Source organism: Bactrocera neohumeralis, chromosome 6 (genome assembly GCF_024586455.1).
Source record: "Bactrocera neohumeralis isolate Rockhampton chromosome 6, APGP_CSIRO_Bneo_wtdbg2-racon-allhic-juicebox.fasta_v2, whole genome shotgun sequence".
NCBI lineage: Eukaryota > Metazoa > Arthropoda > Insecta > Diptera > Tephritidae > Bactrocera > Bactrocera neohumeralis.
Window position 1 is genome coordinate 27,682,949 of NC_065923.1, and position 16,106 is coordinate 27,699,054.

A 16,106-nucleotide genomic window follows, 5' to 3' on the forward strand; every position below is an offset into this window, starting at 1 on the left:
TTAGTTTACTATTTAGTTCTTTATCTAGTTGACTATTTCCAATTTCCGGGCCTAATAGTAAGTCCAATGCCACCGACGTTGTAGAATAAGTAAAACCAAAAAAAGCTAAAATATCATTATTCTCTTCAGTCAGAATACGGTCGATAGTCTTCTTAGCGGAATTCCAGAATTAAAAAAATTTTGTATCTCCAAAATTTTAAGTATTTCAATTCCTAGCGATCTGAATTCCAGCAGGTTTTGACGACCAAAAATAATCGTAACAATAACAACCAAAAAATATATCCATACTTGAACATTTTACTATCCCATTTACCGAAAGGAGTCTTGGTTAAGTTAACTAGAACTTAACTGAAATATGGCTGCTAACCAGACGTTGAGAAAACGGCGCTAAATGTTAGCCATTTGTTTATTTTAATTTTGTAATATAATAGTGCTTGTAATTCGTATTTTACCGTTACTTTGTTTGATAAGATATTAGCTACTACTTTACCATATTTGTTTGTTGTTGTTTTTTATATGTTTTTTGTACTTTTTTTTGTTTTTATGTTGTTTTTTTTTTTTTTTTATCGACACAAATATATTATGCGAATGAAGCGCATGTGATTATAATCATTTGTTTGAGTGCCTCAATTAATCCAATCATCATTTGAATTGTGAAAATTACCTGACGTCAACAAAATAAACTCTGCTTTTGAATTGATAGACGGCAGTTGGCTTATTTTTCGTAACAAAAGTGGATTGTCAATAGAAGATCACTTCCGCACATCAATTAGTAATACTTTGATTCGAAACGGCTTATAATTGTTGCATTACATAAACTGTGTACAGTATGTGGGCTTAATTATAAGGACGGTTGGCCAGCTCGTATAGTTTTTATTTATTTATTTTTTTTTACTCAATGATATAAACTAATCTGTGGGCTTAATTATGAGGACGGTTGGCCAGCTCGTATATTTTTTATTTATTTATTTTTTTTTACTCAATGATATAAACTAATCTGGATAATTCTTTATATTTTAATTTTTTTTTACTACAAAAAACAAAAATAAATCGAAACTTCAAATGAATAAATGGAGTCAGCCTAATGACGCGATTCGATTTTGCTTTTGAGTTAGTGAATGAAACAGTACAAAGTCATGCATTATGGGCTTGATTCTATTTTGAGTTGCCACGATTCATTATCGCGTCTGAAGCCAATGAATCTGATAATATTTTAATTATGTTATTATTATACCGTTACCCATGCTAAATTTGTCAGCTGATAACGTTCTGGTGTCTTTTGTCTGACGTAGACGATAGATACATATATCGATAACTCGAAAAGTGGAGAGAAAATGTGGAAAAATGTTTTATTTTTAGTTTTTCTCTGTGAGGCCACATTTCCTGAAACTACTGTTGTTTATGCTATTTTTAAGTTCGGAAAACGTTTGATGGAGGACAGTATAATATATATATGGATTAGTTGTGACCGATCAGTTTCTATTTGGCAGTTCGGACAAATGAGCATTTTCTTGAAAAGAGAAAGAGAAAAAGACGTAAGCAAAACTTCAAATCGATATCTCAAAAACTGAGAGACTAGTTGACGTATACGAGTACACACATACACATGACGCAATCGGCTCGGCTGCACATCGGTAGTTATAATGCTATCCATGAATGAAAATATCTACCAAAATCATTCGAACGCACGCGCGAGAGATGTCGAGCTCTTCTGCCATCTCTCTAACCCTTTTTAAATATTTCCATCAGTTGAAGAGATCGAAGATCGTCTAGAACGAGGCTTGTCTTCAGCGATCTCTCTTAATTACAATTTCCGGGTGCTTTTTTGTCACAATGTATACATTTTATAAAGTCTCCGAAGTTTCTTTCTCAGCCTTACAAACTTCGTGGCAAACTCTACTTGACTCAACTTGTTTAAGGTATAACAAATTGAAAAAAATTCAATTAACTAGGAAGTCAATTAGCCGACTCTCTGGTACCTCCATAATTCGTTCAATTAAGGCCGTGCAAATATGTAGAGAATTTACTTTTATTTTCAATATATGCATATATTTTTAGTTTTGCAATAACCTTAGAAACATTTGATTGGGGGTCAATTAAACATAATTTATGTATCGACTGTGTTTTCACCAATTTTTAACATAAACGATAATTAATGTACAGAAGTACAGTGAACTCACTGCCAATTGACCAAATTAAATATTTTGATTCAAAAACTGTTACTAATATAATTATTAATATTCCAGATAGGTAGATTGATTTATTGAAATTTTCCTCACGTGCTTTTCTTGGCAAGAAGCTGCTCATTTATCGGAACCGTCGATATCGGACCACTATAAGATGTATGTAGGTGCCATACAAACTGAACGTTCAAATAAAGTCTTTGTATGGAAAGCTTTTTTATTTGACAAGATATCTTCACGTTATTTAATACGGATTATTGCTAAAGGAAATGCTATAATCTCCGAACATATTATATATACATATGTTCAGATCGGACCACTATAAGATGTAGTTGCCATACTAACTGAACGAACACACTCAAAATGAAGATGTTTTTATATAAATATTCTTTGGCTGTAAGAGATGCAACTGTGGAGGGTATTATAGCTTCAGTGCAGCCGAAGTTAACGCTCTTCCTTACTTTAATATTCCCCAATAAGTAATTTACGCTTTTCTGCTCGTAAGAGGTTGTTAGTTTACAGACCTATTGAAAGCTTGAGTACCTAACACGCCTAATTAGTCTTACATATAAGAAATGAAACTCTATTTCGTTATGTATCTGTTGTAAAAGTTAGGTTTTTTGATAACGTTTCATTTTTACGATGAAGGCGAGAGACTTGGTTATTATTTTGATAAGTTTGCGTTTGAGTAAGTGAGGTTTTGCAATTCAGTATATGACAGTCTCAATAATATCACAATTGAAAAGGAACAGATCTAATCAGCTGTTACAATTCGTTATTTAGAGATTGAAATAAACACGTCGATAACAAATATTAAATTTTCTATAACACAGTCAAAAAGCATAATTATCACCTTTTATTTTGGATAAAGAATACAATGACCGCATTTGAGTACAGAGACATGTTGAAGTAAACATGCCGCTGAGATGGTGATATCAACCAGATAAAGACCCTAAACATACATACATCGAGGTTGGTATCTGAGTAGTTCAGAGCTGCAAATGTGACCTGTCAATACTCTGTTCTCAACCCTATTTGGAACTTGTGGATAACGATATGAAGAGATTAGCAACCCATTCATTTCCAAATAAGGGGCAATTGAGGTGGAAGGCAAAACAACATTAGGATGCTACCCCATTGGAAACCTGCCAAAAATTAATTCAATCGATGCCGAATTGACCTGGAAAACTTATGAAAAATCACGGAGAATATACAGGTTATTAAAAACCCACGGACCGAATAAAGGATAACTTTTTTTTTTTTTTTTTTTATTGAGAAAAAAATATTTTACACTTAATATTTTGACAATGATATATCTTATTTTGAAAAAAAATTCTGAATGAAAGATTTTTAAAACTTTAGTTATGTTGCAAATACTACAAAGTTATTAAATACAAAATAAACCTATTATTTTGTGCATAAGTGTGTTTAAAATAAAGTAGGGTTAGTTATGGAATTTATAACTCAAGAACGGCTGAACCGAGTTGGCTGAAAAACACTAGCCCTAGTAAGAAATAAAAATTATAACAACCACGCTGCTTCAATCGGAGTCATCAAAAATATATTTCGCATTGCGCAGCAGTTCAGCTGCACTCCAACAACTGCAAATAAATTGATTTTTTTATCATCAAAGCTTCTTGGCAAAAGAGTCTGTTTAAGGCAATAACTCAAAAGCAATCAGCGCACATATGTTCTAAGGTATACATAATGTACTTATAAGTACATATACATATACCTATATATATAACTACAAGTATTCAAGTGTAATTGCACATACAGACACACGTACCGAAAACTATCGCCGGTTTGCTGTGTAGGTTTCGTATTAATTGTTTTGAATAAGGAAATCAGTGTTGAGTGAGTGACCAAAGTTGTCGGTTCATTTATGGTAGTGTTGAGAGCATGCTCCCCAAGTGGGATGCGATTATACGCGGCGAAAGATTTGAGAAGCTGACACGCGCATAAGCAAAAGCGCTACAGCACAAAAGAACTTTTTGTTATTTTAATTTTTTTTAATTTTCTTTTTATTTAATTTTTTTAGTTTTTTTTTTTTACTTAGCTACTTAAATAAATACACTTTTGCACTACCAAATTTGTTTATATTAATACCGTGACTTTTTCTTTCCGATTGCAGATAACAACAAGTGGTCATGCGGGTCGAAATGCGGCAAACTCGGCTTTAAAAAATTTAAATTTAAGTTAAATTCGAATTATAAAAGCATACCTACTACATACATATACATATACTTTCACACACACAAACAAACACACACCAATTTATGAAAAGTGAAGGCCGTGAGTGTGTGTGCCGGCGTGTGTGTGTGTTTTGTGGTGCAACAATACAAAAAGTGTAGTCACATCTGTGCTGTGCGCAGACGTGTTTCTCACAACGCTTTGAAACGTATTCCCTGAAACACTTAATTTTGCAATAATAAATTATCAAACACATTAGCAGCGGCGAAGCGAAGCAACACGATGGCACGCCACATAATGGCCGTTTGCGTTGTGTGCCTACTGTGCGCCGATCGTATACCCTGCCAGGAGCATGTCATAAATGATTATGTGGCGAATGCTGCCGCATATCCGCCGCCACATTTCGAATATCAACAGTTAAATGCGCGCGTGCACGAGCGACGTGACGCTTTACGCTTCGGCGTGGACCCGCTGACTGCCAACACACGCAAACGTGCAGTTAACGATGTTGCTGGTGATGCTGATGAACTTGACATTGAAACAACGAGCCACATACATAGTAATAAACCACATCGAAGAAAACGCCATGCTGGACATGCGCACGGTGAGGAGTCGACGACGACCACCAGCACCTTGCATCAACCTGAGATCACAGCGGAATTCCTGCAGCGCATATTTGTCGAGTATGGACATAGGGCTGATGGCACATTGACGGTGGACGAGTTTCAGCACATACTGAAAAAGCTCGGCTTGAATCAGCTGATAGATGGCGCAAGTGCAACACAACAACAAAAACAGCAGCAAGAACAAACCGCGCAACGTTTACAGCATCCTGCGGCGGAGGCGTCCAGTAATGGCACTGTAAGTATTTAACCTTTCTTCTGCTCCCGGTACTCACCCACACCCTCCTCTCAACCACTTTGCAGTGTGTTAGCGACGCCGCACTAGTCTACCATGTCCAGCCACATAAAGTAATTGAACACACACACCCGCATGTCGAACGCGCCGTAAATTGCAATGAATCCGATGCAACGGATTGTGCCCAGGCGCACCAACATCAACCAAAGTTTAAAGTGTTACATGAACACACGGCAAATTATACGATTAGCAAAGAGGATATGCTGCATCTGTGTCCAGTATTGTTGTACCAAATGGCTTCACCACTGGCTGGTGATCGCGCCGGCTGCATAGATCCCTCGATACTGGAGCATGTTGAGGCATACGAAGCGGGTGAATATGAAGCCAAGGAGGATATGGTTTATGGTGAGTAAAAGTTCGTTTTAGAGTGTGCTTGGTTTAATGAAAAAGTGAGGTTAGACAAGTGTTTTAAATATTCTTACATCCAGCTGTTGTAACGGCAGAATTCTGCCGAGTTGACAGTCCTTGACCGGAAAAACTCCGGGTCCGTTCCGGTTACGTAGACTTGACTGTCGTGGGAACGCGGTAGTTTGTAAAACTATAGAAATTAATTGATGGCAAAAAATTTTAAGTTCGGTTCCACAGAAGCCCCAACACCCTTTGAAAAAACCCCACCTATTGTTTTTGTTGTAGCGACAGAACTCTGTCGAGTTGACAGCCCTTGACCGGATAAAAAATCCGGGTCCGTTCCGGTTACGTGGATCCGACTGTCGTGGGAACGGCCGAACCTCTCCTCTTCACCATATGTATACCTACTAGACTCAACAAAGATTTTCTTGCTCCATTGGAGATAAATTCACTAAATTTACCAAGATTTGTCCTCAATATCATTTTGAGTTACTAAAACTTAAGGAAAACTCGTTTAGAAGGTAATTTTATTATTTTTATTATAGTAATTTATATGATTTTCAGCTAATTGGTTTATCACAAATGTGTGCGAAGGGCAAGCTTAAAAAAACCATGTTACGCGATTGTAATTTATCAGTTCTCTGTTTATAAACTTTAATATACTCTTTGCTTCACTGTGTTTCTAACCTCAATTATCGTACAATCCAACTCTTTTATTGAAGATCCAATTTCTGAGTGAAAACTTGCACATATAACTTTATTAACTCTCACATAAATCATTTCAGTCTGGGTATACGCATTTATTTCCGTTTTCGCCTGTGGCATTTTGGGACTTGTCGGCGTAGCAATCATACCCTTTATGGATTCGCGCTATTACAAGTACATTATACAATATTTGGTGGCACTGGCTGTTGGCACCATGACTGGTGATGCTTTGTTGCATTTACTGCCACATGTAAGTACCCCGCAATAACTGTTAATATTGCTCACTTTATATGACAAAAAATATACGAACTCTTCTTTCAGTCTTTAGCTGGTCAGAGCGAGCAAAATATGATACTTAAAGGTCTCGGCTGCATGAGCGGCATTGTTTTCTTCTATATGACCGAGCATGGTCTCACAATGATCTCGGAGTGGCGCAAACGTATAGCCAAAAGTGATACAACACAGCAATCGCGCGCCAAAGTCGTACGTGATCCCGACTCTTCGGTTAACAACTCGGTTGCTGGCGATAAACTTTGCAAATCCAAGTACAGTTCATATCCTTATTGCTACGATGAGATCGCTATGGATACAAAGAACGATATGCATTTGCCAGGCTCAAAACTGAATAATATATCGGATTTGTCGGGTGAACTGATGGGCGTTAGTAATAATGTGGAGCGCAAGCGTAATGGCAAAGCAGACGCCGAAGACAACGATGCGGTCGCGCAATCCCTAATACCTGTGTGGCATCACAATCATCAAGATCATCAGCATGCACAGCCACAGCATCAACACATACACCTGCCCGACAGCAATACGATTTCAACCGATTTAGATGGCAATTCAATGAGTGGTGTTGGTGGTGGTGCTGGTGATGGCCATAGTCACGCTTTGGTCTACAATCCGACGGTGGCTACCAATGGCAATGCCAAAGAACATTCGTTAGTCAGCGATTCCGTTCCAACTGTGATATTACGTGAGCACGAGTCATCGCATCACGGGCATAGTCATAAGCACGGACACGTACACTCGCCACCGGAATCGTTAAGTGCTGTTGTCTGGATGATTATCATGGGTGATGGCTTGCATAACTTCACCGACGGCATGGCAATAGGTATGTACGAACGTTTTCACTATCATTATCACACACAATTTCCATATATTTTAAAGCGGTGTGCCTGGAATGCAGTACGTAAGGTTTAAATATGCAAGTACAAACGCCTTTTTTCAAAGTTAAATAGATTTTTTATGGGTGCGTTGCGTACCACCACCGACATATTTCTGTATATATTTATTTGCATATAAATTAATAATCTGACTGGAATGCACGGTTTTCACCGCACACATGGTTGCATTCATTGCATTATTATTAGATTCTTGCTCTAAACTTATGTCAGAGCAATTAAATTGTACTGAAATATATCAACATCGTAGATACTCATTTACAAAATACTCAATATTCAAATTTTTGCAAACTTAAGCTGTAAAGGTTTCTAGTAATGACACAGGCAGCTGTTTATAAATTCATAAGAAACAAAATAATAATTTAAAATTTTTAAAGAAATGTCATAAAATATTCGTTGTACTTTATAACCGTCACACAGTGACATCATGTTGGCAAAAATTGGGTTAAATTGCCATAAACTGGTGATATTTTTTAAGGAGGCGAAATGTAAAATAAAATCGTTTGCTTTGGCTAACTAAATAAATACTTATTCTATCTAATAATCCAGGGTCGATAATATTAAAACCGAAAAATTATATAGTATGAAACACATTGAAAATAAAAGTAACGAAAATGTGAGGAAAATAATTTACATAACCTCAAATTTTAAGTGAAAAATTGAAATTTTATATCTCGTAAATTTTTTTCTGAATGTGAATTAACCCTTTCATACCTAAAAATAATTATTATTATTTGCTTAATATATATTTTTTTCGCGCTATTTCAACTTAATATCGAAAAAGAAGCCTAATTTTTAATAAATAATTATCACGTCAAAATATTTGCTGCGATTCTTCGAAAATCAATATTGATATAATAATATTAAATTTTTTTATAAAAAAAACGAAAATAATTTTTCGCCGATTTTCAATGCCATTGATAAAAAAAATTAAAGATTTGTACTACACTTCAAAAAGAAGCAACCCTAAAATTCACCTCTACTACTTCTTGGAACTTTGATAATTTTTCAAGCGCACAATTTTTTTTTAATATACATATGTATATACCAAAAAAAAAACTTTTTTACTGCTTAGATACCAAATAATATGAAATAAATAAAATGTCTAGAAAATATAATTTCCCAACTTTTGTTTTGTTAAAGTTTAGAAAAACCAAAAAAATATATCTCTTCTGTTTTTATTGATTCGGCTGTATACGAAACGAATTATTTCATTTAAAAAAATAATAAATAAATAATAAAAACCAAGAAAACAATTTCATACATTGAAGTTACCTATAATATATATCACCTTCCCCTTACAGGCGCCGCTTTCGCTGAAAACATTGCCGGCGGCTTCTCCACATCGCTAGCTGTATTTTGTCATGAACTGCCACACGAACTGGGCGATTTCGCAATACTCATCAAAGCGGGCATGTCCATCAAGACAGCAGTGTATTACAATTTATTGACGAGCGTGCTCAGCTTTTTGGGCATGATAATCGGTATTATTTTTGGACAATCGCCAAATGTAGCGCAATGGATGTTCGCTGTAGCCGCCGGGCTCTTCATCTACATAGCGCTTGTCGATATGGTAAGTGTCATGAAAATATCACATGTTTTTTTATAGTCTATGCTATAATTTGTGCTATAATTTCTCCACAGATGCCCGAATTGTCGTCGGCACACAAGACACTGGAGCAATTCTTATTGCAAATACTTGGCATGTGCACTGGTGTTGCCATAATGCTGCTAATTGCATTATACGAGGGTGATCTCTTAAGCGTCTTCTCTTCGACTACAACGACAGGCACACACAAACATTAGTGGCGTCTACTTATAATTGGCTGAAAGCAGATATCTAATAGTAAATAAAGAATTAACCCACCAGCCACACTAAAAATGCCTACACCATTTGCTACTCCGCACATTGAATGCGAAGAGCGAAATGAGAAAAGCTCTGCAACTGCGTTCGTTGACACATATTTAAGCTCGGCTCGCACGTAAAATGTTGCGTGCACATTATATTTCTTTAAATGCCGCGTATTCCTGCTGTACTGGGCGATTGCTTAGTGCATTTTTCGCATAAAGCGAAGAAGAGTTTGAATTGGATTGAAATGAATTGTGTAGATTTCTCGCACGAAAGTGATTATTATGCTACGAGACTTTGTCGTACATAATATAAATGAATCATATTTTATTATTATTACTTTTTATAGCTGATAATGTCATCAAAGCAAGTGAATAATTGTAGTCTTAAGCGCATGAGAAAGTCGTTGAGTAAAATCAATTGAAATGTAAACTGTGGAATTTAATATTTTTCTATTTTTCTTCACGCTATAACTAAGATATGCTAAAGCGAACAACAAAAAAAACAAACAAACAAACAAAATTATGGTGCTGCATTATTTATGTATGCATAATTATATATATAACTACACACATGCATCTATATATATGTATATGTGGGCATATACAATTGTAGATGTCAATAGATATATACTATATACTTATGTATTATATATACATACATATTTTTTTGGATATTGTTTTTTTCTAAGCGCAAAATTTTGTATTTGCATTTGCACACGAAATTATTGCTATCGTTGAAATCACTTTTACACACACACTTACATATATGTCTGTCCTAAGCGTTGTCATTAGCTATAATGCAGGCGCGCAATTGAATTTGAAAGTTTTTTCAACTATAAGCTGCAGCATGAAATTCACTATTTCTTACAATTTATATACTTTTTTATACAACTACAAAGTAATGCCTATGGAATGTTGTAATAAGCTGAGCAGAGAAGAAATATACAAACCAAAAAAAAATAAATTACTTGTAGCCACTGCATACAGTGCTATATTTAAGTGTATACATACATGCTATACACATACTTACTTATATATAGATATATTTAATGCAAACATTAATGTTAATTGTATTTTTTCATAAGTTGATATGTACGACAACAACACAATGTTATACAACACTCATAGTATATTATACCGTAGTACACGCTGCCTAAGTTTAACACATATATTATAGTAATATATAAAACACACCTAAAAAATTATTAACATAACCCCACTTTTGTAGTATGGGCGAGTGTAGTGTAAATTGCATTTTTTTTTACAAAATTTCAAAACTGCTATCAGCGTTGTGAATGTTTTATACAAAAGTTTTGTATTTATTTTCTTTTTTTTGTTTAGTGAGAATAGCACGCACGCATTTCTTATAAAACTTCATACACCACTTCATAATTACTTTATTGTAGTATAAAAAATTTTTGTCATATTAATTTTGTACTTAATTCATTTCTCAGTTCATTGCTGATTAAGTATTTGTAATAATGTTAGTTAAGTTGGAATTATAATTAGCCTAGATGCGTATATATTGCGACGTTAATATATTTAAAGAGAACGAAAAACACACAAAAACATTTTGGTATACAATCAAGCAATATGGCAGCTCACTTAGGCGTAAAATATTTAATAAAAATTAATTATAATTTCCTAATTTAGAGATTTCACGTGTTTTATTTTGTAATTTTATTATTATTATTTCAGCAAATATTATATTAGTTGTTTGTACTACTTTGTTTTTTCCGAACACATGTTTAATTATTTGTGCCACTTTGTTGTTTGGGAACACACCTATTATTGACATTTTTCCAAGCACAACACTTAAAATATTTAAATTTATTTCAACAATAAACTTACTTTCAACATTGAAAAGAAAAGAAAAAATAAATAAAATGCAATGGATTTCCTAACTGTAACTGTGAAATTCAAAGAATGAAAAACGAAAAGTAACGAATAAAATTTGTGATGTTTACCTTTAAAAGCGTAGATTTGCAAAATACATAACTCGTGCAATAATATTCAACTAAATACATACCTACATACTTACAAACATATGCATACATATATGTAAATGCATATTATAACATTTGAAACTAGTAAACACGGCAAAAATTACAAATAAATGTTTTCTACAAAACTTGAAAACACACGAGACTTCCTAAGGAGTTACCTAATTAAGCTAATAAACAGTATTCTTACATACATACATATGTATATTCTCACCTGCATGGAAGGCAAGTACACAATATGTTAAATGTACAAGCAGAAGATAAATAAATGAATTGATTTTCAATATATTAAGGAACTTCTCTTCGGACAGAATTTAAGTATGTACAAGCAGCTTCGAATTGAACAACGGCATTACAACCACGACTACTTCCCTGTAATAAACTCCATGAACTAAACTCTATGAAACGCTCCTGAGAGGTTCATATACTGCTTCTGGAAAGGAAATCAAAAGATTACAGGTACACTACAGCACTTACCGATTCAAACAGGGTTAGATTGCCGAATCACCATCATCAGCAAACACCCCTTTCCTATGCTTCCAATTGATCTAGAAAGTTTACCATGGGTAAATAGTAAGACCCGGCTCGGTTGAGATAACTCGTTTCTTGGACCTACCGTTGCAAAATCTATCTGACCACTACATTACCTTCCTCCAAGAGGTATTTGGATATCCGTTACAACAACAACACACTACATATTTGTATGTATGTATAATTGGAGGCATTTTTGGAAGATTTGTTGTGTTTGATCATATGCTAGGTACTCTAACTCATTTGCTTTTAAAATTTAGAGGGGCGAAAATGGACTCCACAAAGCTAAATATATATAGATATCGGTATGGGTGACAGGCAAATCAAGCATAATGAAGAGGTGTTAGTGAAGACTTGTCCATAAGCCCAGGACCGTAGAATCTTCCTCAGCTTAGATAACTTCAACCTATTGTATACAAACAATTTTTACAATTGTATTTCTATAAAACGTATAAATGATATTTTCAACACAAGTATTAAATTTTAAATATTTGTTATATAACGGTTACAAGTAAACTCGCTCAGAGCATACAGATTAACGCATATAATACCAAACAAAATCGCCTTCAATTAGTGTCCAATTGAATTATACAGCGCTTTTCAACACTTGAATTGACTTTGGCAAGAGCAGCCAACTTCAAGCGAAACAAAAAGAAAATAGTGTATGTGTCAAATAAAGATGTTGGTTACCGGATTACTGCGCTCTTGCAGATTTCTCCCAATTGTGGTGATTCTGCTAATCCTAGGGGAACAACAACATGTCCAAGCGAACGTGAATAATCATCTGGCCGGTGTGCATCGGCGTTTCGAGTACAAATATTCCTTTAAGCCGCCATATTTAGCGCAGAAAGACGGCACTGTGCCCTTCTGGGAGTACGGAGGCAGTAAGTACACTAACAAAAATGAAGTGACAGCTTGATTCGCACAAAAAAAACCACTGTTGGCAGTGGAGCAAACGCGTTTGACAAGTGGGGCGACACGTCAGATGTTCTGCTGTCTCAGCTGTGTTTGCTGCTATTCGCTTAAGTGTGAGTGCAATGGAGCATGCTTAATGACAGAGTGGCACTCAATATTGTCGTCCGTCTGCTCCTCAAAACTTGTAGGACACTTACGTTTCCAACTGCTAAACGCATTTTCCAAAAATATGGTCTTGGAACCCCTTAAATAGACACTGTTTTTATAATTTTCGATGTACAAATTTATTAAGAAAATAATTTACAGATGCAATTGCGAGTGCGGAGAGTGTACGAGTGGCGCCGTCATTGCGTTCACAAAAGGGTGCCATCTGGACAAAGTCGCCAACGAACTTCGATTGGTGGGAGGTGGAGATAGTCTTCCGAGTATCCGGTCGCGGGCGTATTGGTGCTGACGGTCTGGCTTTCTGGTATACCACACAAAAAGGCGATTATAATGGTGCTGTTTTTGGTTCTTCGGATCGGTGGAATGGCTTGGGCCTATTTTTTGATTCCTTCGATAACGACAATAAACATAATAATCCTTATATTATGGCTGTGGTGAACGATGGTACGAAACAGTTTGATCATTCGAACGATGGCACCACACAGCTATTATCTGGCTGTTTGCGTGACTTCCGCAACAAACCGTTCCCAACACGCGCACGCATTGAATACTATAACAATGTATTAACTGTATTTTTCCACAATGGTATGACGAACAATAATGAGGATTATGAAATGTGTCTTCGCACGGACGGTGTGCAATTACCCAAAAATGGTTACTTTGGTCTTTCCGCGGCGACTGGAGGTTTGGCTGATGATCATGATGTCTTCCATTTCTTGACAACGTCATTGCATCCGCCCGGTCAAGTCCCATCAGACCCGGTAAAAGTTCCAGAGAACTCTGAAAAGCTGACACAGGAATATAAGGAATATCAAGAAAAGTTGGAGAAACAAAAGCAGGAGTATAAGAAGGAGCATCCTGATGAGGTACGGCAACAATGATTTGAATTTGCTGTGTTTGCTATTTTTTCCGTGCGACTTTTGAATTTTTCTCTCTTTTTTTACAAAATTTAACTCATTTTGAAAAACGCAAACAAATTTAATTTTTTTTTTAATATTTTCATTTTAGGTTAAAGACGATGATGAGTGGGAAGAATTCTTCGAATCGGAAAATCAACGTGAATTGCGTCAAATATTCCAGGGACAAAGTCAGATATTCGAGCAATTGCGCGATCTTTCACGCAAAGTAGATGAGGTAATAGGACGCCAAGAAAACACACTATCGCTGGTATCGAGAAGTGCTGGTGCGCCGGTACAACAAGTAGGTGCTGCGCCAGGTGCCGGTGTGCCACCTGTTGCCACGGGCACAATTAGCGGTACAATCACACGACCTGAAGTTGATCTTATGGTTGCAAATCAAAATGCCTTATTGGCGACAGCGCGTGAGATACGTACGCTAATCGGTGAAATTCAAATACGCGCCGACACAATCGTACAAAATCAACAACGTGCGCCCACAGCACAAGTGCAAGCAGCCGGCTACGATATACAATCGGTCATCGCTGAGATGCGAGACGGCATGAATCAGGTGAAACAGGGCATGGCGCATGTTGGACAGAAGTGAGTGTCATATTTTATATAAATGTAAACAAGTTTGTTATTGTTTATTGTTTTTTTCGTTTAATTGTAGACTTGGCTCGCCACAGGCGCAAACGGGTTGTCCAACAGGTAACTGTGTTGGCGTAACTTTGTTCCTAGCCGTGACTGTTGTGCAACTGATACTTGTGTTTTTATACCAATTTTTCAAGTGAGTACAGTTTAATTTGTTTACTTATTATTTATACAAATAATTAACCACTATAATTAATTCATTATTTCATTTAGGAGTCGCAGTGAAGCTCAAGCGAAGAAGTTCTACTAAACCAAATTCATGAACAACCTAATCACTATAGAAAATTACAATGATTTATGTGGAATTTGTATTTTTTTCTGCATGCAAATCGTTTTTATTACACATGTCCCAATCAATTCGTTTTAACTAAAATGAAATGTTGCTTTACATTGTGCGTAAGATAAAGCAGCTCCAGAATGTTAGCAACATTTTCCGAGAATTTCCATGAACAATTTGTATACCAAGAGAACAAAACAAAACGAAAAAAGTGTAAAATTAAAAAATATGTCTAAAAAGGAGTAGATAAAAATTTAAAACAAATAGTAAATGAATTGTGAAAAATATCATTAACACTGAAAATGTTCAAACTGGAATGAGTTTGTATCGAATGTGTCGTATCAATGTGTTGTGTATTTAACAGTTATTTAAAGAAATATACAACATTGCATTTCTTTGCTGCGCTCTCATTGCAGTTTAATATTTTGTGTTATGTTCTCTTTGTCCGTTAACGATATAATTAAGTACATACATAATTTTATGTGAACGTTAAAAGGCTAACATTTTTAATAATTATTAATTCAACGTGATTTCTATCTCTTTCTCCCTTATATTTTCAAATCTTTCCTCTCACTATCGGCCTTTTCCAACTTCCGTGTTTTGCCAGAATTGTGCAGAAACTTACTTAATTTATTTTGATGTCGTAAATGTTGATTTACAGATATGACCATTCCAGTCTGATGGGATACTGAAAGTCAAACAGACTTTCCCACTGATGTATGTTAAGTTGATTATGTACATTGAATTTTGATTTAAATTGCGTTTTTCAATGAAATTTTATAATAAAATCTATAAAAAAAATTATAAATGTTTGTTTGGCATTTTTATGCAAAATTATTTTCTTAAATTTATTTTTTCTTTTAATGTCTGGTTTCTTGAGAATATAAAATTTTATTATGTAGTGTGAGAGCCTAAAAAGGATATTATGGGAATTAAAAGAAAAAAAAAGTAATGAGACAATTGTTTAAAATTTAAGCGGATATTTATATGTATATGTATATATTTTTGAGATTAAAAAAAGAGTTTATTTTTTCGACAGACCGTCGGTTCTACATAATGGGCATGTGTCCAGATTTTATTCGACAATTAAACTATAATTATAGTTATCCGGAAGATCGTCAACGCGGCAGCGTTATCTTGAAAGTCATTTATTCTTGTCCACATAATCGATACAGACCCGGACTTTTATTCGTAAAAAGACATTGAACTTTAGTTTTCCATTCAAAATTATGTGTTTTAATGTGCTCACGTTCCCATGACAGTCGGTTCAGCTTAACCGGAAC

The 16,106-nt window shown here is 35.2% G+C and overlaps 2 protein-coding genes across 2 annotated transcripts; both read left to right on the forward strand.

The window, feature by feature from the left end:
- The first annotated feature begins 4,649 nt into the window (after nt 1–4,649).
- LOC126763617 (zinc transporter foi) lies at nt 4,650–11,038 on the forward strand. The gene is made up of 6 exons (XM_050481290.1): nt 4,650–5,237; nt 5,303–5,639; nt 6,428–6,597; nt 6,669–7,461; nt 8,836–9,104; nt 9,176–11,038. Exons 1-6 carry the CDS (start codon nt 4,659–4,661, stop codon nt 9,335–9,337), a joined length of 2,310 nt encoding a protein of 769 aa, XP_050337247.1. The 5' UTR covers nt 4,650–4,658; the 3' UTR covers nt 9,338–11,038.
- Nucleotides 11,039–12,565: 1,527 nt separating this feature from the next.
- LOC126763618 (protein ERGIC-53) lies at nt 12,566–15,631 on the forward strand. The gene is made up of 5 exons (XM_050481291.1): nt 12,566–12,800; nt 13,138–13,862; nt 14,005–14,495; nt 14,566–14,682; nt 14,760–15,631. The coding sequence occupies exons 1-5, from the start codon at nt 12,581–12,583 to the stop codon at nt 14,794–14,796; spliced, it is 1,590 nt and encodes a 529-aa protein (XP_050337248.1). The 5' UTR covers nt 12,566–12,580; the 3' UTR covers nt 14,797–15,631.
- Nucleotides 15,632–16,106: the final 475 nt, after the last annotated feature.